Source organism: Balearica regulorum, chromosome 6, assembly GCF_011004875.1.
Source record: "Balearica regulorum gibbericeps isolate bBalReg1 chromosome 6, bBalReg1.pri, whole genome shotgun sequence".
In the NCBI taxonomy this organism is placed as follows: Eukaryota; Metazoa; Chordata; class Aves; order Gruiformes; family Gruidae; genus Balearica; species Balearica regulorum.
This window is the reverse complement of record NC_046189.1, coordinates 40335272-40359519: the sequence shown is the minus strand read 5'-3', so window position 1 is coordinate 40359519 and position 24248 is coordinate 40335272. Positions and strand designations below refer to the sequence as shown.

The window sequence follows — 24248 nt, the reverse complement described above, 5'->3', positions numbered from 1 at the left end:
TTTTTTCTGAATTTTTTTTCCTTCCCAACAACTTTGTTAAAATCAACAGGCATTTACTTGAAAACTACAGGTACTATTTTTATACAGAAACATTCCTTGACAATATTTTCAATTCGGTCGACTTCTAAGCAAAAATGTTTAACATGCCACAGGCATAATTATTTTTGTATGGCTTTTTAAAATCTTCTCAATGGCGCCAAGAATGATGATATAATGTGAGTAAAGATATAATGTGGATATATTAGTCTAACAGCTTGCCACAGCTGTCAAAAAATAAGGGCCCAATTTCCTGTTCCTGAGCTTTCCCTGTCCCTTCCCTTGGGCTGATTCTGGTACTTGTGTGACCACACAGCAAAAGAAAGCAATGTGCTATCCATTTATTGGAAAAATCAGGTTAGTTTTCTCATAGTTTAGCAAATTGAGTCAGTTTGCAACAAGGTCCAGGTTAACGCAGGCAGCACTGCAAGGGAGAGGGAAGCAGGGCTCTCTCTTTCGGGAGCAGTGAGTCACCGGCCCACGTAAGCTTCATCCCAACCTTCTCGAAGACACGCTCTGTCCTAACCCCAGGGCAGTTAGTAACGGCCGCAGGAACAGGAGTGCTCCTGCTGCACAACGATCTACTGCCAGATAAAACGCAGAAGCAGCTACGTCAGCAAAAAGTACTTGAACTGCCTGGGTCACACGATGCATAAATACTCAGCCAACTAGGCTTTACTCTTCCTCTAGCGGAAAGCCATTCATCAATAAACGCGTAACTTTGGGTTGTATGGTGATCTCAAAATCATGGACATCCAGTTATGTTGTACACATCTCATATGGAACTGAGTCAGGTGATTCATCATGTACAACAAAGGGAAAAAAAGACCAATTATCCAAACAGGGTTGTACACAGACGCATTTCTCTTTCCTGACGCCAAAAGATAATCAAGTTCTCAAACTTCCAGAGCACATGCAAGTTTTCTTTGTTAAATGGTGCAATACTTCCCCTTGGTTACTTTTATTCTACAGTTTAAATTGCGAATATGGTTGGCAAGTTCTCATGGAAAGAGTCTGGTGACTATCTTGGTTGTTTCCTCCCTTTCTAGTTTGAGACTGGGTCATTTTCAACCAGATGATCTGTAAAGTTAAGATCCAAATACAATAAAAGGAGTCAGAATTCTTAAATGTTTTAATTATTCCAGAACTGACTCTATGATTTGTACCAAACTACATTTCTTTTACACGGTGACAATTTTTCTCTCTTTCACCCCACAAAATCCTCTATTTTATTGTACATTGCAAACATATTTCCCCAAAGTAATATAAACAAAGTAGTTACTTGGAGGCAGGATACTTCACCTTCTTCTCTAACTGAAATTAGGGCATTTGAAGCAAAACAGTAATACAAATAGAAGGAACACCGATAACTCTGCAGATGCAAGATATTTAGGAAAATACTTAAATAGCACCATTCTATTTTCTTCTAAATTACACTTATAAGACATTTTAGCTATTAATTAGAGACCTATACACACAATGGAAATTGAACATCCATAGTACAAGTCAAATCTTGGCTTTTTCAATATTCAATTTAAAAGCCTAGCAATAATAACCAAGTTTCTGAATTAACAGCTTTCAGTTACTTGTATTAAATTACTGATACTTCATGTGAAACTACAAGTAAAAATACCTTCTGGCAAGTGAAAAAGTCAAAGCGGAGACTTAACAGTGAAATAATATTTTTCTTCAGGTAATGTATTTCTCTGAGCTCCTGAATCACATAAAAACTCCATCACATCACTCAGAATCACAACATGAAGAGACTACACACCTCAAACAGTTATAGGCAGTTCACAGACGGAAGATGACAACAGATACCCGAAGACATGATGGAGGTGGGCAGGACGTGCTGTTTCCTTCCAGGACAACCCACCACGGTGAGAGTCACCGTCCCTGCCAGCTGGGCTGCTCCCACAGCCCGAGGCCGAGGTTACCAGCAACTGCTGGACCAGCAGAGCCTGTACTGCCGCCTATGCGATGCGGCACTAGGGTGGAAGTGACACAAATGAGCTAGTCTGTAGTTGAAGAACCACAAACCAACTATGCCTGGTGTATTTCATCATCAATCCCTACAGACGTTTAAACTCTATAGCCTGAGAAATTACAGTAAATTTTAAGAAAGCTATCAACAGCAGACCAAATCTGTATTTTTAAACCACGCATGCTTACAAATTTCTTGTCCAAAATACTGAAAAAACGTAATTCATACCAAAATAACTTCTTATATGTCCACAGAAAGTTCCATAACCATGAACAAACATCAATGCATCTTACCTCAATCATTATATGAAAGGCGTGCTTGTAGAGAGGGGAAAAAAACACAGGCAAAAGAAATTACTATTTATACCAAGAATGGGATGAAAAAACATCTTATAAGAAAAGAGACAAAATAATTGTTTGTGAATTAACAACTAAAATATTCATGAGGATAGCAATACTTTGTGCTAATAACAGATCATTTAAAATAAAAAAATCCTTCATTGATATGTTAGCAAAGAAAAATGGGCAAAAAAAGATTATTATACGGATCATCACCTGAATTGACCTTATTATTAAAACCAGAATTGTCCATTATAGGTGTATAAACAGTCATGTTACTATAAAACAGCATATAAACACATGCAGAAAATTAAATATACAACCACAAGTTATGCAAACGTATTTCTTGTTATGCTCACAACTGTACTGTAGAGGGCAGCGTTGTATTGTTTAAAATTCACTGCAATTAGTAGCTGTCTGTGGAAAACGAAAAATTTTTCATGTCCAAGTTATAGCTAAACCTTATAAACAAATAGGTCATCAAATATTAGGTCTATATTACTAAATTTAATCAGTAAGCTGGTATGCCAGAGGTGTAACTAGAACAAGTGAACTTGAAAATACTAAATCCAGCATATATATAGGGAGATTACAATATTAAAGATTCTTTCAAACAAGTCATGAGTTCACAGACTGTGGAATGAAATCTATTATAAAAACCTAAGTCCCAGAGCACTGTTACTGAAACTTGCAGCACATTTTAATGACACAAGCTTGTTTGTGCTATTTTCATCTTTTTTTTTTAATTGAAAAATCTTATTGCCACGCAAGCTGAGAAGCACTGAAACACCTTCATTCCTCCTCCTGTACTTTTGCCTCAGCCATTTTCTTTGTCCTTTATAATTTGATCAGATAGATGTTGCAAGAACATGAAATTCAAACGCTTGAAGTACTCAGCTGCCACGTAACAGCAATCATCCTTTTCACCCTTTGTCTTTACCTTCTTAGGACGCTACAAAGTGTAGGGCCAACAAGAGGCTTTTCTCTGCGCTTGAAAACTGTCTAGCACACACTTAGCATTATCTAACTAATTAATAATGGAAAGGCTGAAGTATTTCTTGAAGGCTAGATTAGGTGGGAGTCAGATTTATAAATACTGTAGTAGAGCTTGCTGCCACTGAGAGAGCACTGAGGAACACTGGAGCCCAACAGGTTCTCTCCTCCTCTCGTTGGTCAGCAGACCAGCAGAGAGGAGAATAACACCCACACCAGGAGTCTGAAACAGATTCTTGCAGGACCTGTATGGCCTGCAAATATTTAGGGCACTTCAGAAGGCAAAAAAAAAAAAAGCCCCCCCCTTCAACAGAAAAACCCACCACCTTTAACAGGTTTTCAATCACGTTCACCTTCAAATCTCTGTGAGCTTGTAGTCCCCGAATCCAGAAGAGTGTCAGCTATTCCATGTACATTTAGAAAAACAAGTAAGATTATGCAGCACAAACTCCACGAGCACAGGTACTGAAAGAAGTTCCTTCTCCAAGCCCCCCATATTCCTTTGCCAGAAACAGCAGCCAAGAAAAAAAAATTACTCAATCTGTGAATCTGATAGGGAACGGCTACTGAACAGAGTAACAGAAACATCTCTGTGTACTCATATTTCTATTAACTCAAGTAGTCAAAGAACAGACAATAACTGTTAAAAAAATTTAAAAAGCATTGCTCATATGAAATAGTTATTCAAACATCTTTCCTGTGGCTGCAAAAAATTTATTAGTCATTTTCCAGGCCTATTTGCTATTAAAATTCTCCAGCTCCTGAGAATTATGTAAATTTCTCAGAAATAAGGGATACATGAATGCAACCTTTTTGCTCTTACCCTAATGAGAAACTGCAAACATGAAACTCTGAGAACTGAGTCCTCTCCCAGGCCTCTCACTACTCTCTTCAGGGGATCAGCTTCCCCCAAACACTAATTTATTAGACATGCATGAAAATTCAGAGAGATTTATGCAGATCATCGCCTTCTGATCTTAAATCATTGTCCTCTTCAGACTACAGACCACCACCTCACACTTTTCATTAGAAATGCAAGTATCACCAGTTTAAGCAGTATCAGGCTATTACAGAAATGCAAGTATGTGCTTCTGTTGGGAATTAATGCAACTCTTATAAATAAAAACTGAGAGCAATCAACCCCCCCCCCCCAAAATAGCCATCATCTACACACTAACTTCCTATTTATACTGCCTGAAAACAACTTCTGAAGGTTTATCAGGGATTAGGGGAAATGATTGTGATATTTGTAACCAATTAGACAAAGAAAAACAAGCAGTGTGGTCTTTTCCAAAATCTGGGCTAGCCACAATCATATCCTAAACTTCAAACATCACAAAAATCTTTAGAAACATGATGTTAAAAATAAATACAAATTATTGTATTACAAATTAATTGCGCCAATTCCTTCATTTGTTCCTAATTAGTACCCTAAATATGACTTCTGCATATTCACCCACAGCCCCTCAATCTCTTTGGAGGATGTCAGGTAAGATGAATTACTTTTGTATGCCTTGTGAACCATGTAATTCTCATCCATTTAGTGATATAAAAGATTACCTGAAAGATGTCAATCTAAAACATTCAGGAGACCATATCTGAGAATATGCAGGCTGGACTTTATTATGGAAAATTAAAAAGCTTCTGAAGGTAGAGCACCCAATTGCAGACTTCACTGAGATCAGTAATACAGTCTTCCTATGATTGTTCCAAAGCACTGACTATAACCTAAATGCGGTCTTGATAATATAGATTATTTTGAATATTATTGTTTACAATGAATGAATAAGAGACACATTCTTCAAGGTAAATTAAATATAGTGTTGCAAAAGCCTTTAATGTCTTGTCAGTTGTTAAATGCGTATAGGCCAAGTCAATGTCTGTGAGACTAAGACATGAAGTACAGCCTACATCCAGCCTTATCAGGCAGATACACATCATCTTGCACTGGCCTCTCAGACCTACTCTATACAGGCCGACTCCTAAAACTGAGCCAACTTTTTAATAACCCAAGAATAAGGTAGAGTATTCAAAACATTGTAAGATAATGCTCTGCTTGAATCAATGCAAAAGCACAAGGTAACGTGAAGTTCACTATAGAAATACAGTTAAAATTTTAAAAAAAGTTTCAAATGTACCTTAATTAGAAAGTTCCCTTTAGGCTGCCATTCAGGATAAGATAACCTAAGTCTGGATTTGTATTTTCTTACCTCTTGAAGATTTAAAAGAAAAAAAAAAAGGCTGCAATTATGATTTATTAAAATGGAGACAGCTCATTCTGAAAATAAATTGAGAATTCAGGAAAGTACTTTTAAAAAAAAATGTTAAAGGCTACCAAGATTTAGAACCAAAGTTTTGTATGTCGGGTTGTATACTGAGCATTGAAAAATCACTTCATGTACTTGGTTTTCAATTATTTGTCATACCAATTCTTCCCACTGTTAAAGATTTAAAGGAACTACTTCTATTGTAGTAACCCATGAATTCTTAAAAAGAAGAAAAAAAAGACAGTTATAACCTATTTACCTACTACACATTAAGGACTGCTTATCTATAACTTCCCTACTACATTCTCACAGTACCCCTATATTTGTGGGATCCCCTCCCTTAAACAATTGTATCAAGGTTGTGCCTCACAGTACCACGATAGCACCAGATCCTTCTCCTCTGTCATCCCAGCTATTGACTGGAATCAATTACAGAAGAAATTCTTATTAGTCCTGAGGATATGATACGCAGTACTAGAGAATGTGAAATCACGCACACATCTAGCAGTCCGAATCTTGAGCTCATGCAGCTATTCCTTTTAAAACCAACATTGCCATAATCATTCATTAACCACTGATACGTGCCCAACCTTAACTCCTTCCTAGCTAGCCACAAGCTCTAACTCAGTCTTTATTATTATTTTTTTACATTCTTCCTCTTTCTGAACTCCAGCTTTTCCTTGCCGACAAATCTCTCTTTCCATTTCATATAAGCACCTGGCTTCTCCTCCATATATTTTTCAAGTAGCTATTAATCTTCCTAGGTTTGGAATAAGTGCTTGTAAAAACACCTCTCTTATTCTTCATTTCTCAAGTGTTATAATGCTTCTATTAAAATATCTATAACAACAACAAGAAAAAAAAAAAAACGTGGCTGGAAGACAAAAATGGAAAAAACCTGAACACTTGATTTAATTTCTTCATTCTTCTTCAGCAGCCAACTGTAATTTTCCTAGTGTCACAAAGGGACAAAGATTATCCCAGAAATTCTAAGTGCACCAGGTAGACTACTTCAAATGCTAAAAGTTAATTTAGAGAATAAAAACAACAAATGAAAATCTTTTCCAATGCCAACCATAAAAATTTCCCCATTACTAACTACTTTTTGAAAGCAAACCATTCAAGTCATACACACACACACGCTCAAACTCCCTGGCACAGGTCTGGTGGCCTAGACCAGATGTCTGAGGTCAAAAACTGCAGCAAAGAGCAGAGTTTTTGGGAGGTTTTTTTGTATGCTCTTTTCCTGTTAATTTCCAACAAAGAATTTGGTTTTCCACTGCTATGCATGCAGTTGGACCTGCAGTCAGTAGTTTAGAATATGTCTTGCATCTGCCACTGCTAGAGATTTTCTCCATCATTATTCACCTCACATTATGTGATACTGTTTTCAATTCTAGTATCTTACAGCTGAAACTGAAATATCAAACCCATGACATAGCTACAAAGATCTATTCCTACTTAGGTGTCTTCAGGAAAAGATACACTGAAGAAAGTCTATCATGGTACAGTAGTGAAGGGAGCCACACCAAAATTGTTATTAACCAAAATCAGAGTATTTTTTTATGCTTAAAAAAACCTTCTGAGACCAGAGGGATAAGATCAATATATCTTTGTATTTGATATATTTGCTTCAATTATTCTTAATTCTTGGTTCACATAACACATGACTTGGAAGACAACGGCTATTCTCCATATATATAGGGCCAGTGAGGTTCATACATATGGGGTAGAAAAATCCAGCCCAAAACGTAGCACATAAGAGATTGTTGTGTTCAATATAGGGAATACTGAGGGAAAAGTTTAAAGGAAGTGATATATAGGAGGTTAAAACCAAAAGATGTAGTCATATTTTTTCAACTATGTAATCCTCTGCTAAGGAGAGAAAGAAACGGTAATTCCTAGCAACTAAACTTGCTTTTACGGACACTCCAATAGACAGGATCTGTCCATTTCATCTTTTCAATTTCTGGCAACACCAAATATGTCTAGATCAGGACTTTCTTGTGCTTAGTGATTAAAAACATGAAGCATCATCTTTGACCCAAGTAAATTTTAAATATTTCAGAAGCAAGCACAAAAATAGGTTATGAAGAAAAATGACATTATGTGAATCTGTAAAGCTTTTTTTCAACCCTCTCAACATATGACTCTTATTTTAAAAACAACACAACACAAAAAAAGCAACTCTGTGATCCAATAAGATATTCACAACTTGGGCACTCAACAAAAAGTACAAGAGGTTAATCTCTCTTTGCACAGTAGGGATGTAAAATGTTGGGAACCACAGCTCTGTGAACTGATAAAAAAACCCCAAAGTGTTACTTGTGTCAGTTGTGCTATAAAATAGGTTATGGTCCTATCTATCAGATGACAGAGTGGTAACACTACAGTTGTAATTAGCATTGACTGACAACTCTGGCCCAAACTCAAGAGATGTAAAAAATAAGTGAGCATAACATATCAACTCCTTGCCATCCGCATTCATACTTCTACCAGGATTATTAGTAGGATGGTGTGGGAAAATCTAAGCTACACCTGACTTTGTGGAATGTCTTTGTCCACAAAGACAGTAGAGTTTCACTTTCTGTGTGCTCATGAGTGAAAATTAACCAGGTGAGAGTAACTTTCTATACAGAAATACACAAGATTCAAATATTTAAAATACTAATCCATTTTTTTTGTGAATTTGACCAGACACATGCATATGTTTGCTGCATGATTAAATCAAATATAAATAAGAAAATGAAACAGTTCTTTCAAACCACTTTACATATACACATATGTATATAGCAAACTTACATTTGTTAATAACTCATTTAAGACTTTAAAGAGCAACAGATCTTATAAAATTTGACAGCTTTAACTAGATAGCACCCCTGGCAGCAGCACCTCAGAGCACACAGCTCTGCCATGGCTGTCCCAGGCACACACCTCAGGACCCGCTGAGCGCTTCCAACTCAGATACTGGCAAGGAGCATCTTGGCAGTTACCTACTCTAGCAACCCCCTTGAACTCTCTACCCAAATACCTGAAAGAAAGCAAGAATGAAACAGATAAGGAAGAATATAAAGATAAATTAATCCACGTAGCTGTGAACAGAGCTTGGGAACTGCGTGCCTGATAGGTGCACATACCGTAAAGCAATTTTACTTTCAAAAGAAAAATGAAGTTGTTTGCGTTTGCCAACTGTGTCCTGGGCTGCATCAAAAGAGGCGTGACCAGCAGGTCGAGGGAGGGGATCCTGCCCCTCTACTCTGCTCTTGTGAGACCCCACCTGGAGTACTGCGTCCAGCTCTGGGGGCCCCAGTACAGGAGAGACATTGAACTGCTGGAGAGAGTCCAGAGGAGGCCACAAAGCTTATCAGAGGGATGGAGCACCTCTGCTATGAGGACAGGCTGAGAGAGTTGGGATTGTTCAGCCTGGAGAAGAGAAGGCTCTGGGGAGATCTAATTGCGGCTTACCAGCGTCTGAAGGGGCCTACAGGAAAGCTGGAGAGGGACTGTTTATGAGGGAGTGCAGTGACAGGACAAGGGGGAATGGGTTCAAGCTGAAGGAGGGTTGATTTAAATTAGAAAGAAATTCTTCCCTGTGAGGGTGGTGAGGCACTGGAACAGGTTGCCCAGAGAGGTTGTGGTGGCCCCTGGCTCCCTGGCAGTGTTTAAGACCAGGTTGGATGAGGCTTTGGGCAACGTGCTCTAGTGGAGGGTGTCCCTGCCCACAGCAGGGGGGTTGGAACTAGATGATCTTTAAGGTACCTTCCAACCCAAACCATTCTATGATTCCATGATTCTCAGATATTTGTCCTTCATATTTCATTACAGGTTGAAAAATTTTTTCTAGGATGTCTTCCTTTTTTGAAACATTCCAAACAATTTCTTTCCCTTTTTTCCTTTGATTTTTTATTTACTTATCCCTTCTTTTCCTAGTTCTTCCAAAATATCTCATTCTTCAGTGTTTCCTCATTTTTATCTGGTGCTTATTCCTCATCTATCCTTTAATTTCTACTGAAAGAAAGATTAGTGCCAGGGCGTACTGCACCTAAGTATCCCCGTTGCGTTCCAGGAATAAGGTTATCTCATTTCACTTGGTTTATCTGTATCTCATACAGAAATCCCTGTTTTCTAGTATCTGCTATGTATCTGATCTATGCATTATACCATTTGCTACTGAAAGATTTAGAAAAGAATCCATTCACCTACAAACTCTACTCATGCCCTAATTATTAAATATAATATTAATATTTAATATAGTAATTGCATAAATATTTAAATGTTTGTTTAGTGGTTATAAAATTACTAATACTTTTCCCTCTCTTCCTGCTTCCTCTGCCTCCTGTTCAAATCAGCTCTAATCAAATTTAAAGTGGGAAATACTGCTCTGCTGCTTATGGGAGAATATTTATACATTCATTTTCCATAATAATTTCATTTAGTTTTTCAGGCAGAAGTAGCTTTTCCTGACTTTCCACAAACCTTAATGCCTATTCACCACAAGATAAGAAAATGTTATTACACTATAACTAGCTCAAGCACCAACATACACTTACGCCAGCAGATATAATCTGAGTATTAACAAAACAGGTTATTACCCTATTTATTAAAAATTTATGACGTGTCCACTCCTGTACCAAACCCAAACCATGCAATAACTGCAATAAAAAGGACGAACAATATAAACATTCAAGCACTTGATATCTTGCACATATTTAATATTTGCTTGCTTTTATATCACTTTATTCATTGCTTAATTTAAATCTAGAAAGGAAATGACATGCTGAAATTATTCACACAACTAGCAGTTATGAATTTGATCTTACAGTGAAGACTACTAGGTTGATGTAAAGTCACAAATACATAAAAATTGAGATGGATGAAATAATTATGCTAACAGATTGCATCAAGTTTGAGGATCTGCATACTTTCTGCAAGGACAGGAAACATACTTTTTTCTTCTAAATTATGTTCTTTTCATTTGGCAAGAACATATGTCCACTGCCTCCCCCAATTTTTTTCTGAACTATTACTATAAAACTGAAACAAAACCATTTTATTTATCGACCACAGGCAATACTGCTTCCTGGAACACCCCCAAGTCAAGCAGTAATACTGAAAATATCACGGAACAGAGTAAATACATGTAAATCCATTTTAAATGTGATCCTACCAAAAATAACAAGTGTTTTAATTATATTTAATCACAAAAACCATCATCATATCATCATAGTATGAGAGGCAATGTATTCCAAGTGGTCACTGTAAAAACCCAAGTGTTGTGGGACCCTGGGCAAGTCGTTTTTCTCTATTTCCTCTCTCCATTTCCACTACCACATTTTGTTCATCCTTCCTACTCTGGTCTGAAGAATTCGCTGTCTTAAGTATTTTCATAAAGGCCTTCTAATCTCAATTAAATCTCTACACATAACTGAAGGAAGGGGAATTCTAGTATTAATTACACCTACAGATTCAGCTGGAGCCTGACAACAGCAGGAACTATGCACATGCAGCCAAAAAGGTTTGTTTTGATGCAACTCAGTTTACATTTCAAATTTGGAGACCACAATCTCATAATATTTGCTATGTAAAACACAAACACTGCTTAAACTGAAACATTTTAAGCCAAAACACAAAATACATAAACATGGAAGAGGAAAAAAAAGACAAGGCCATGGGCTGAACTAAGCCCTGGAACTATGTTTCAATTGAAGATCTTCTTTACATTCCCTTTAGCTGATACCTGTATCCCAGTTCCATACTTTTTAGAAAATAGCTAAGCTTCTGCTAGGTATTATTTTCTATTCGCTGCAAATTGCCATTATGAATTAACGTGTCTCCTTCATTTTGGTTTTAAGCATTACATAAAGCTCAACTGTAAGTACCTGAGAGCAGCTGTACACAGCTTGCAGACCAGTTGTCCTTCTAACTACGTGGAGTACAAACTTCCCACAGCTGTCCAGCAATACTACGTCTTTGCCATCTGAAGTTTTACGTTTAGTTTTTCTCCTCCCGAACACACAGATGTGTAAAAACATTAAGTAGTTGCTCATACATTATTTAAGTAAAGCTTAATTTTCTGCTTTTGCATCTAGCAAGCATTAGCACCTCTAAAGAAGGAAAGTAACAGAAGACTTCAGCCATGTGACAGATGCACACCCCTTTCCTCTCCTCTCCAGAAAGTGGTTTTACCATTCAAAAACGAAAAATCATAATGCAGTGACTTACTTGGGTTGGAACGAGCACTGGAGGATACGCTAGCTTGTGATGTCTGTACATCCAAAATGAAAAGAGCACAATCACTGCGATTCCCATTATAGGCACCAATGAATAAAGCAAAGTATTGAATAGAGGTGGCTTAGGTGTAACAGGATTGGAAGTTGCTGAAGAAAAAAAAAAAAAAAGGACACAGCTTTTAAGAAACAAGAGTCATCCAGTGCTTGAAATGTCTAGCATCCTGATTTTCTAAAAATTCTTGCAATCAGCACAACAAGGCTAGCAATACTCAATTAAATAGCACACTCTACTAGAAACGGACACGTTTTAAAAGGCAGCATTTTGAAAAGCACAGAAATAACTCAGATCCCCACATTTACACATCTAACTTTCTTGTCCTTCTAAGCTCACGTTATCAACAGCATTTAAGAGGTGTATTTTAAAAAGACCGCAAGAATGCTATCACCTAATGAATGAAAAATGAATCAATACAGACGTTCAATCTTTGGTATGTACACAATAAGATGTCATTAATAAGTAGAACAGGCCAGAAATAATCTGCCAACGTTTCTATGCACTGTTGCATTGCTGAAAGTAAGGTTTCTCTAGCTGAAGACACTTCCCCAGGACCTCCAGAAAGGCTCCAGAGAAGCCCTGCCGTTGAGGCAGCTGGTGCAGGGGCAGCCATAGACCCCTGGGGCAAAAGAGGTTTCATGAAAGTGAAGAAGAATGTCAATTATTGCCTTAGCAGTATCACTGACAAAAATGACAAGACTATCTCTTGGGTCAAAGGCTATTTTAATCTCATAGAAAATGTTATTTAATTTCATAAACAACTTCCTCTGGCTATTTGGTACACAAGACATTTGCTGTTTTCAGTTCAGTTATTAACATTATTCAGTTTTCCAACAAAGATTAGATTCTTGACTGGAAGAAGAGATGCAAGAATAATCAAATAATCTTTTGGTTATTGTTTTTTAAAACAATTATTTGTTATGTCTGGCTATCTGATTTTCTTTGTAACCTGGGAGGAAATTTTTTCCCCCTTTTAGAAGGTTACTGTGTCAATATACAGAGAAACTCAAAGGTCCAATTAGTTTAAAGAAATAGTGAGAGCATTGTTTCAAGAGGAGGAGCATTCATAGGCTGGCACATACATATAAGGATGATGTGGCTTTTAGCCCAATGACTTACAGACACAGAAGCTTAACTATACAATCAAGGTTAAAATTTGGTGGTAACTCCCGTATCTTAAAATGGCCAATTATTTCAGGTTATCCTTCCTTCTCACCCTTAGAAAAGAGCTGAAATACCTTTTATCTATTTAAGTTACTTCTAGTATAGAGACCTTTCAAAACTGAAAAAAATTAACTGGCAATTGTCTAGGCTCTTTATGTGAACACACACAGCACACTATCACTCAGGAATCAGAAACCTTCTGGCAGAAAAAACAGACCACAACATTTTGAAAAGTCTTATCTCCTGAACATGCATGATATTAAATATATCTGAACTCTACTAAGCAGTTCCTTCATAAATGTGTTAGACTAACTCACGTTGGGTGACCTCCATTTCTGGAAAATAGAAAAAGCGTTCATTACACATGTTGCCTTCACAACAACAGAAAAACACTTCAGGGCTGTCCTTCTTCTCTATGCAGTCATTCCTAGAAAAGATAATAATGAAAAACTCAAGATTAATACATTTTTTGGTTTTTGGAGGGTTTTTGTTCAAGAGAAAACATATGTCCATATTTAAAATTTGAGGTGAACTTCAATAAATCATCCCAGAGTTAAATCTGAAGAAATATCATCCAAAAGTTAAATCTGAAGAAATAAAGTAAAATTTTGTTATTTCCTATTACAATGAAAGATCATTAATATTAAAACTGAAACAGCATGTTTTTGCTATTCTTAAGGTAAAGTTAAACACCACCACCAACGGGATGCATTTGAAAAGCTGACAAAAATACTGAAGAACAGTTCATGATCTAGATTTAATTGGGACAAACAAGTGATCAAATGGCTAGTGTTTAATCATAAACTCACAGCACAGGGTTGCATGGGTTGGAGATAAGTGTAAAGGAGAATTATTTTTTTTTCCCTCTCAAAAAAGATAAAATTTCTACTACTTCCCCTGCCCACATTATGCTCAGGGACAGGGCTTATTTTACTCAATGAATTAACTGCAGGAAAGGAATTCTATTAACAAATAAGCTGAAACTAAGTCAGGAAAGAAATACAGGAGTCATGCAGGAGACAACTTGACAGCAGAAAGAGAAGAATTTGAAAATCCTGCAGAAATAGTTGAGGATTTTAAATACAGCTGAAGATTGTCAAAAAAGTTTTTGGTTCATCTTCAAGAAGTAGGTTATTTTTTAGAACCAGCTGTTACAATTACACTGTACTGTAACTTCCATCAAACATTTATTCTTTGATGTTCTTAATCTGCTGTTTGGAGTTCATCCTACTGTAACTCCCTGTTTAGTAAACCACTCTTCAGTCCCAGAGATAAGATTTTGTTTAATGGATAATTCAGACAAACACAGCACCGTGAATTCTCATGACAAGTTACAGTTAATGAGGTCTTAGATCCAGACAAGCTTTTAGTCAGTTGCCATCTATTTCCTTGCCGTCCTTCCTGCATTCTATTTCTTCTTCCAATTTCTTTTCTTTGCTCAAGGGAGAATTTAATACCAGGTGGTTGGTTTGGTTTTTTTTTTTTAAGACTGTTCAAAGATACATGTGGAACTAGTGGGATAACAATGCTACAGAACCTATTTCTATTTCCAAATTGAAAAATTCTATTTCCATCCTAAAAGTTTAACGTTTAGTAGAAGCAACCTTAGTCCAGAAATTGTAAATATCTCCACTATGTCTGCATAGCTACAACTAAGAGCAGATTGAAAAAAAATTAAAATATCAAAGTACTTTTGTTCCCATCCTGTATCTAGTGACTTACAGTTACTAGATACTAGTAGCAACAAATAAGATTTCTTTAAAATTGTCCTTTGCCTTCCAGCATAGTCAAATTTCAAATCATGCTGTGCAAGCAAACTTGCAGATGCTTTGCTGCTTCTCCGAGAAACAGATACATCAGAACTACTGTTTAACTTAGCTTTAAACTGTCATTAAAGGAGAAAACATCCTAGTCTGTGGGGAAACTTTATTTGGTAGAAATTACTATAATGATTTCTTCTACTCATTCAATATTTAAGAAACACAAAAGGAAAATTTTCTAATAGGTCTAACAATAATTTCTAAATACATTTTAATGAAGATCTATTATGCATTCATTTTCTTAATTCTCTTCCTTTGCAAATAATAAATGTTTTGTTCAAATAAAACTTACTACAGTACTTCAAAGAACTGTAATACCATTTCTTAAGAGAGTCATGACCTTTATTCAGCCAGTATCTAACAAACCCCAAGTCCTGCTGTTACTGCTGACGGGTACTTGCTAGACCATCTGTTATAAAAAAAAAGAGACTGGAATTTTAGAATATTCTATGTCTCTCAGAGCTGCCACTGAGGTAAGCTTTTTAATAAATCGGCGAAGTACTTCCACACTTAAGAGCAGACGCAATGCACTGACTTTCCTCCTCCAAAGTGAACTATAGAATTTTGCATTCTGGTTTCAGTAACTGTATTTGCATTGTTTGGCAATAACAAGTGATTAGAAAAATCTATTATTAATGGCCTAAATAAATTAAATGCCTGTTTTTTAATGAATATTAAGTAAGAGAAGGTAAAACATGCTATTCTGCAAACAAGAAAAAATACTTAAATGAAGTTGGGTCCCTAAATACAGGTAAATGAGAAAAAAAGCGCATGTGTGTGCACATCTAAACCCAAGATAACTACTCATAGACTATCGTATTATCATTTGTCTCAAGTACTGTTTGCAGAGGGGAGATTATATAAATTATGGACAGGCAAAATAGTTTAAAATTACAAATAATTTTAAAATTTATAGGAAAACTTACTTACCTGTCATAACAATTGATGTCATCTAGCCAGCAACCTTGCTTCACAATTTCAATTGATCCAGAAATATTCTTCCATGTAGCAAAACAGTGTCTTCTTTTATCTTTATCACCATAACAAGGTTCAATACCACTGCGATTTGTTTTATCTTTTTCCCAATTAGCGTTGTAGTAGATACACTCTTGTGTTTCTGATCTGCCAAGTATGGCACCTTTTAGGAATGAAAAGAAAATCACAATTAAATGATTCTGAAGGACGAGACATATGAACAGTCAAAACTAAAATATCATATGCCTCTTGCATCAATATGCCCTCTGCCCTCCTTTTTTTAATAAAGAAAGAAAACTTGTAAAGTTCACAAGTAGTCCAAGTAAGCATTGAACATAAAACAAAGATCTTCTGTTGACTCAAACAGTGACTTGGATAACTTATCAAAATTTGAAGAAATATAGAACAGGTTAATGCAACACTTTTCCCTGAATAGCAATAGTAGAGAAAGTTTAAAATACTGAACAGTAAAGATTTAGCTATAATATTAGCCAAACAAGAAGTTTTAGCTAGTAGAATTTGGCAAAAGGCATTTTTGTCTCATCTTGTTGCATGCGTCAAAAGAGCAGTACATATTAGAAACCTAAACCCAACTAATAAATTCAGTTTTAAACCATCAACACCTTCTCCCCTAGCTTTCGTCTGCGATAGTGCTTTGTGTTAATAAGCTACAAAGCATAAGACACACTATGCTAAAATAGTATGTTTTATGTCATTCTGATTTGCCAAGTGAGCAACTGGAATTGAGACCAATAGGTGTGAGGCAACTGTCCCTAACGTCCCAGCACAGCACTGGGTTTTTGCTGTGCGATCCCACCCATCAGCTGTAATGTAAAAGACATTAGGACTTTGCCATAACCCAACAACCAAGTGCTTCCACTCTCAGAAGGCCCAGGGGCATGTCTCCCCTTTCCACAGTGCGTGCCTGATATACAGTGGGATCACCCACGATGGCTGATGCGCAGGCTTCTGGCACTAAAAGCCAAGTGATGTTCGGAGGCCAAAGCACTGGTGCAGTTAGACTGTATTAAACGTGCTGGTGGACCAGAACAGACTAGCAGACTGGCTTAACCTATCCTGGTATGTGATTGGTGGTTTTTTGTCATCCCAGTAAAGTAAAAGTTTCTGACCTTTTGAATTTGTGTCCTTTAAATAACAAATATAATTGATTCATCAATGCCTATTGACAACCTACAGCAAAAACCAGCAAATACGAAGACTGAGGCACCTCTAAGTGGAGCTAACTTGATAGTTCTAATGTGATATGAAGTACCAGTCTGGTTTCTGCAAAGGTAAAGGGTTGTTAGGATGCAAAACCATTAAAAACACACTAGAAGGAAGTTAATAACTGACTTTTACTTTTTATCTTGTCAAATACCACCAAGAGAATGTCATTAATTTTCATCACTTAACATGTATTAAAACCATGGAAAAACAGAGGGGGAGAAGAAGAGCTAAAGAATCACAGAACTCACTTCAAAATTGAGGAAGGGTCAGGAGCATGACAAAGCACATTTACTTTGCCTGTGCACCCATCTGATATTTTCAAGAGATGGTTACATTACACATCGTGCTGAAGATCAGATTTTAAAGAGAAAAGGTCTTCCATGGCAGTTTCATACATATTTATTTGTATCACTCATTACCTCCTTTATTCACATGTATTCACAATAATTTTGATACATCAGCTATTGCCTTGTAGCCATACCCATACTTCTCCTACACAAGGGTATAACAAGCAGAGAAGATATAACCCTGACTTCTTTTGTGGGATGAAATCTTTGTCACTCAGGCACTGGTAGGAGGTGGGGGTCGAGGTGACTGATACAGGCTTCCATCACATAACGCCTCCTCAAACCCACACAACTGACAATAAGGTAATCTTCCCCAGTAAACAGACCCGACTGCACAGGGACCAAAAAAGTTGCAGCTCTCAGGGTGATGAGAATTATTTCAAACTGAAGATTGCTGCAGCCCTCTTGAAGCGCAGCACTGGACATCAGAGTCAAGCACAGCACTGACCATACTGGGCATCCTCCATTACCACCTTCAGAAACTTTTGACTTTGACGCATTCCCAAAATAGGCAGAGGATGCTGCTTATGCTTTTTGGGAAAGAGCCTGGATGTTCGATGAGAGAAATGCACTAGCCAGCTGGTAACACTGCGAGATGCAGCATGTTAACTATTATATTCTTTGTGCTGCGATGGCCTGACCTTTACAACTCCCAGCTATGGCAAGAAACAGATGAGGCAACAGATTGAACAATTTGGTTCTGTCAGTGCAATAAAGCAGAAGTCCTGGATTTCTCTCATACGTGCCATTCCTTTTCTTCTGCTGCCAAGCCTAGCTTTGAAGGACCATAGAGAAGCTGAATCTGATAAAATTCAGAAACTACAGTAAAATTAACTTTGCACGAATATTCTCCTTATACATGTCTTCTCTATAGTCAGGTTTTCTTATTCATTAATGCTCTGAATCAGTTCAGCCTATCCAACTGGCCAGCAATCACACTCTTCTTTTAGTGACTTTGGATCTGACTAGAGCATCCAACCACAATACCTCCTCTAGCAGCTAAGTCGACATTCACAATAGGTCTGGCCAGACTAAACTGATGTATAGACATCCCAGGACAATCTTGGCTTAATCTTTCAAAGTAGAAAAGTAGGAACATGATGGAAGCAAGGGAAGAAGAGAAGGGGAACCACACAAAGAAGGCAGCCCTGAGCCCACTGCACAAAGGAAGCATCTGCTTATAACCAGCTCTGTCATCCCCTCCACAGGAATCAAACTCTTAGAGGAGAAGGGCAGCTGGCACTTGTAACAAAAGCAAATTTATTTGGGTCCCAGTTTAGGCATAGTATGTCTACAATGAAACTCCTATACCCGTTTTGAGTAATGACAAATTGTTTTCATATGAAATTGTCAGGTTCTCAGGGAATCTATTACTGAATCTCAAAAGGCAAAATGCCACTGTTGAAAGATGCCATCAGCAAAGCAACAGCAGTATCCTATGGACTGAACTTAAAGTCTGAAAGCTTCTGAGAGGAAAACACATTGAAAAGCAAAGAATATTCAAGTACATAACAGAGTTTAGTTTCAGCGTGTTAAGACAGATTGCATTTAATATATGCTGTTATCGTATTGCAGTTAGTGTGCTGCTGTATCACTATACATTTGTGTTCGTCCGCAACAGCTGCAGTAAGAAAAGAAAACCAACATTTGCTAGTGAACTTCTGAACTGCTGTTAATACAGAATACACTGTAATTGTTAGCAGTACACAAAACAATTTTATTAGAGTGCACAACCGCAGTCTGGAAAACCTCATCTTAGTAGGAATCTGAAGGACTGGCTACCATTTTTTCAAGTAGAAAGACAATATGAATTCCTAAAAAAAAAAATCTAGCCAGTTTTTTTTTTAATTAAAAAAAGAGGCAAACAATGAAACCTATGCATAGTTAATAAGGAGGACTATACTAACACAGTGCTAATTTAGGAGAAGATTACTGGAAAAATATACTGGATGAAATATGAATTCTCTACTACAGACACCACTCCATTATACTCAGAGGGAAAAAAAGAGAGATACCAGCTTCTGGGAGTTTATCATCTAGCTTTATTTAGTAAACCTCAAACCAAGCAACATAGCCATATTGTTCTGTAATGTAGGAACGGTTTCATGATATTTTTAATAAAAAGTCTGAAACATGACCATCATCTCCCTCATTTCCTGAGAAGGCTTCACAACAGAGCCCCCCAGCCTCCAAATCCTACACTTGCAGCAGACTTGGTTGGTGACAACACATAAAGACGCAAAGGCTGTTCCAGTCAAAGGGAAGATAAATCTGTGATTCCTTGCTGGTATGAAATCTAGCAAAATTTTTAAGCTGAAGTCACGAAAACTGGTGAAAAGGCTAGAAAGATTAGTTCAATGGCACCGAGATCTAGAACATGAGCATGGCAAACAGTCTTCTGAAAGCCAGTCTATGTATGCAGATTGCTCGGATGGTGCTCCCAACACGCACTTAACACATCCTTAACTAGAAGGGAACTAAAAATAAAATTTTAAACTTACTTCTATATGTCTTCCATCACTGGACAGAACTACAGAGTTCTTTTCCATCTAATATGTTTGAGATGAAAAGAGCAACTCTGAAAGAGTAATCACATCTGTATTTCATGGCGGCACAACCTACCCAGACACGTCCATGATGCTGTACTTGAACTTGATTTTATTATAAGCACTAATGACAGTATTGGTAAGGATTTATATGCAAGAATACTCATGTGATAGAAAAGGACTTTTTTTTTTTTTTTTTTGCTGTTTCCTAGAGAACCTAGTATATTAAAGAATGAAAGGGTTAAGTTTAGTGTGGCAGCTACCTATACTTACAGTAGAAAGGTTACTTGAATTGTTTTATGTTTGAGATAAATTTGAACTCATTCTGAGCACTGAGATTGACAAATATCTAAGGAATGAAGTAGTTTATTAGAATCAGTTGAGCAGAATGGCCAGAAGCACCACAGGGACTGGACATTGTGAGTTACTCAGAAAACAGAATGGCCCATTCGCTAAAAGATCTGAATTGTAATGTGCTGTTGTAAGGGAACAAAAAAGGACAGAAAATATAGCATAAATAGAAATAGCATCTTGAAAAAACTTCAGTTACTGTACAGGTATCTTTTTCAAGTACTTGTCCATATATCTTACTCTATTTGTTTCCACGGTGATCTCATATACATGTTTTAGACACACAAACATATCTAAGAACAGACTACAAATACATAGTGAAAAGGCCCAGCTTTGATGTTTCCGCAAGCAGGAAGTAGGCTTTTATCATTCTGTAGTTTTTCTGATAACACCCAAGGGGAACGTTTCTCAAAGGAAAAATGAAAAGGTTATTTTCAACCTAATAAAACAAACCGAGTTACAACAGAAAGGACCTATTCTGTCCTCCTTATACACATCAATATGTCCCAAAACTTATTTTGTTCGTCTTTAGACAAGTATTAGTCCTATTATCATTGTTCTCAATGCTCGCAAGTCAAACAAAGACTGTACTTTATATATAACTGAGCCAAAGTACATTCATTAAATCCAAACACAACAGCAATTAACTTAAGCAATGCAATAATCAGGAAGAAGATAAACAAGGCAGTAAAGTAACAAATCACCTGAACTGTTGTCACACTGCCTTATACAGGAGATGCATATCTTTTCAGACTAGAATTTCTCATTATCATTCTCCTTTTCAGCATGTTCCGCCAAGCCTGCATTGTAGTTAATCAAAAAGTCACTGAGAAGAATGGAGAAATGCCATCAACGTGCTGCACCTCTGCGCAGAAGTCTGAGAGACTTAGTATCTTTTTAAGAGGCTAAAAGGTTAATCTTAAAAACTGACTTGATATTCTAAGAGGCTTCTTTTCCTAAAATAAAATTTAAAAATAAAAAAAAAAAAGAATTTGCAACTCAACATGAGTCCTACAATAAGCTTGGAAGTTTTAGTGTAGCTTTTTGTATAGCAATAGCTATATTAAACTTCAGTTCTCCAGGATTATAGTATGATGGGGGGGGGGGGAATATCAAGAAAGCTGTATTTGCTTAGATATCTCATTGTATACTTCAAAAATATTTAAATTTTTTTGCAGTTCACACCCTGCCAAAATGGAAAACTTGTACTACCCTGGAAGTATGAAATTCTCTAGTGGAGATGAACACTTCTGAAAAAGAGCTTTCCAGAGGAAGAATCCAGTGCTGAAAAACTGAAGAATGAGCTATCTAACAGCACTACATTAAGCCTTAAAAGCATATGCTCCTAAATATAGCAGAAACTATGGAGGATGATGTCATCTACAAATAATAAACACAACTGAGAAAGAGGGGGGGGAATCCATCATCACTCCACTGCTATACTGTTAAAAAATTCCTTGCAAGCCCCTGTTTGCTAGAAGGCTAGAAATGTGTCTTCTGGATTTACAGATATCAGTACCGAAAAATTTTTTAAAAGTCAGCTGCTATAACCACTTAAATTTTTTTTATATATATATATATAAAGTTTTTATAAAAAAATATACATTGAGTGTGAATACAGATTCTACTCAGCGTAAACAATGTATGAAACTATTCTTCTGCTTCTTAAGTTAGACAACTCAAACACTGTTAGGCATCACTCCTGGATCCAAGAAAGCTTCTACATCAGAATCAGGTAATACTATAGTTTAATTTGGAAACAAATGACCAGGTAGCATGCATGGTATTTGATCGCTCTGTCACAGATCCAAAGGCTGGTGCTCTGGCAAATGGAAGGTGGAGTTGAACCATTCATTAGCTTTTTTTCTGACATTAAACAGCCAGCGCACATTGCATTAGTCTTTCTGAGGTGAGCTACAGAAATAATACATACTTGAAGAACTCTGTACATGGCTTGAGTAGAGCACCGTTCCTCTTCAGGGTGCAAGCCATGGGCCAAAACATTCTGACATTCTTAATCTCATCAACACTTCATTTTTACAGTTAAGTTCTACTCAATATTTAAAGGCACTGCAATATTGTAGTTCTAGTAGAAGAGATTTGGCAGACTTAAGTATCACACAACTTATGCCTTTTTTTTTTTTTTTAACAGAAACACCACTTCAGACTACAAAATTCTATCCATGCATAACTGCCCCACAAAATTAGACACTATCAAATGAAAGAATCAGGATTTCAGAATCTGTAGAAGAGATGCTCTTAAAACATGCTGAACATCCAAATTAGAAGAAACTCTCTACCTGTGAATCCCTATGCAAAAGTGGCCACTTGACCGTTCAAAGTTCAAGTTCAGTAATTGGCCACGTTGAAGAAACCCAAGCATCTATAAAACTGTGAACTCATTCTGATGACTTCTCAGACATATTTAAGAGAGGCTGTTAAACTTTTTATTCATTTAAACAAAAAGCTACAGAATTCAGAGACACGGCGTTTTAGAAATGGTGGTGGCAGAACTAATGGAAAGCATCCTTAAAGGGTAAGGCTGCAATTCAAGGAAAAGGATGCAAGATGAGGAACCTCTTAGTTCAATTGTTAGTTTGAGAGACTCCACAGTACTATCCACAGTAACATCTCCACCTGAATGATTAAAAAAGATGGGGTTAAGGTGGCAGTCACGATACTTGGGAGTACTCAGAAAGAGGCCACTGCAGGAGGCATAACAATGGCATCTAAATTTCGCTGAACTCTTGCTCAAGGAAAAAAAGAAGCTGAAATTACTTTTGCAATATGTGTTCCTCCCTGCAGTCCCTCCAAGCAGTTTGCCTGATTGTTAGAAGAAATTATTAATAAAATCTAATAGGATTTTGTAGAGAACTTCCATTTTCTGTCTCATACTTCCGAGTATCTTAAGACTGGATTTAAGGAAGTGGAAAAAAACCAAACCCCTGGTATCCAAGTTTTCCAAAATCATTTCAGAGCAAAGCACGTGCAGAAAACAGAGAAAAAGGGTCAGGTGACATCTATGTTCTTTAGGCAGAAATTAAGGTGCCAGTAATGGCACAACTGGTATCTATAGCATCAGCTGGCTACCTCTGAAATACAGACTGTCATCCTCGGGAATCTCTGGAAATTTCAAGTTAAGTGCTATTTTTCACACTTTTTGACTTCAAGGGAACACACTAAAACACAGGATGATTTTTTCAAGTTCAAACATGCCATTCCTGTCACTGCAAGGTGTGAGCAGCACAAAACAGAAAAACTCTCATCTACTGTCTAGTGATTTTGCAGGGGAGAAAAGCTTGAAAGAGTCCATAAATTGTTTGGTTTTTCGAAACACAGCCTTGGGACTACGCTCGCCTCATATATGCTGGTAGCTTTTATAGACAGTACTGGTCAAACGTCCCTTCCCCAACACAACAGAGAAGGTATTACAAGATGCTAAAAATCTACCACAATAAGTAACACAGGGCTCAATACCAGCAAAGTTTAAAATCTTCAAGGTTCAGAGGATGAATAAACCAGATCAGGGCCAAAGAGACACTCATGCTAGAAACAGACACAGTTTCCAGTTAGGATTACCCTCCTCTCCCCAGCACAAAACCCCAAACCCCAAACAACAACAAAATCAATCACTATAGAAAATAATCACAGTAGCTGACCTCAAAGGAAAAGCTGTTTCAAGTCAGCCAAGATTTAAGAGGAAGTGAGAAAAAGGAACACGGCACAGATGAAAGGGACAATGCTCGCCTTAACGGGTCCCTCCCACCACTGCCCCCAAGAATACTGGTCCTCGATACAGTACGCAGGTTTGAATGTATAAGCAAAACTCAGCTAAAACTTAACTCAGTTTTTGAGATTAAAAACTTGAAGACTGGGGTTCTGCTGTACCCTGTCTAGGCGGTATCATCTACAGCT

General features: G+C 37.1%; 1 protein-coding gene across 1 annotated transcript in view; it reads right to left on the bottom strand.

Moving 5' to 3' along the window:
* The window catches only part of ACVR2A (activin A receptor type 2A), a 70364-nt gene that overhangs the window by 16149 nt on the left and 29967 nt on the right, over positions 1-24248 (bottom strand). The window contains exons 2-4 of the mRNA XM_075757270.1: positions 15818-16025; positions 13385-13494; positions 11841-11995 (exon numbers count right to left, since the gene is read on the bottom strand). Coding sequence (XP_075613385.1) covers positions 11841-11995; positions 13385-13494; positions 15818-16025 — 473 coding nt within the window. The remainder of the gene's footprint in view (positions 1-11840; positions 11996-13384; positions 13495-15817; positions 16026-24248) is intronic.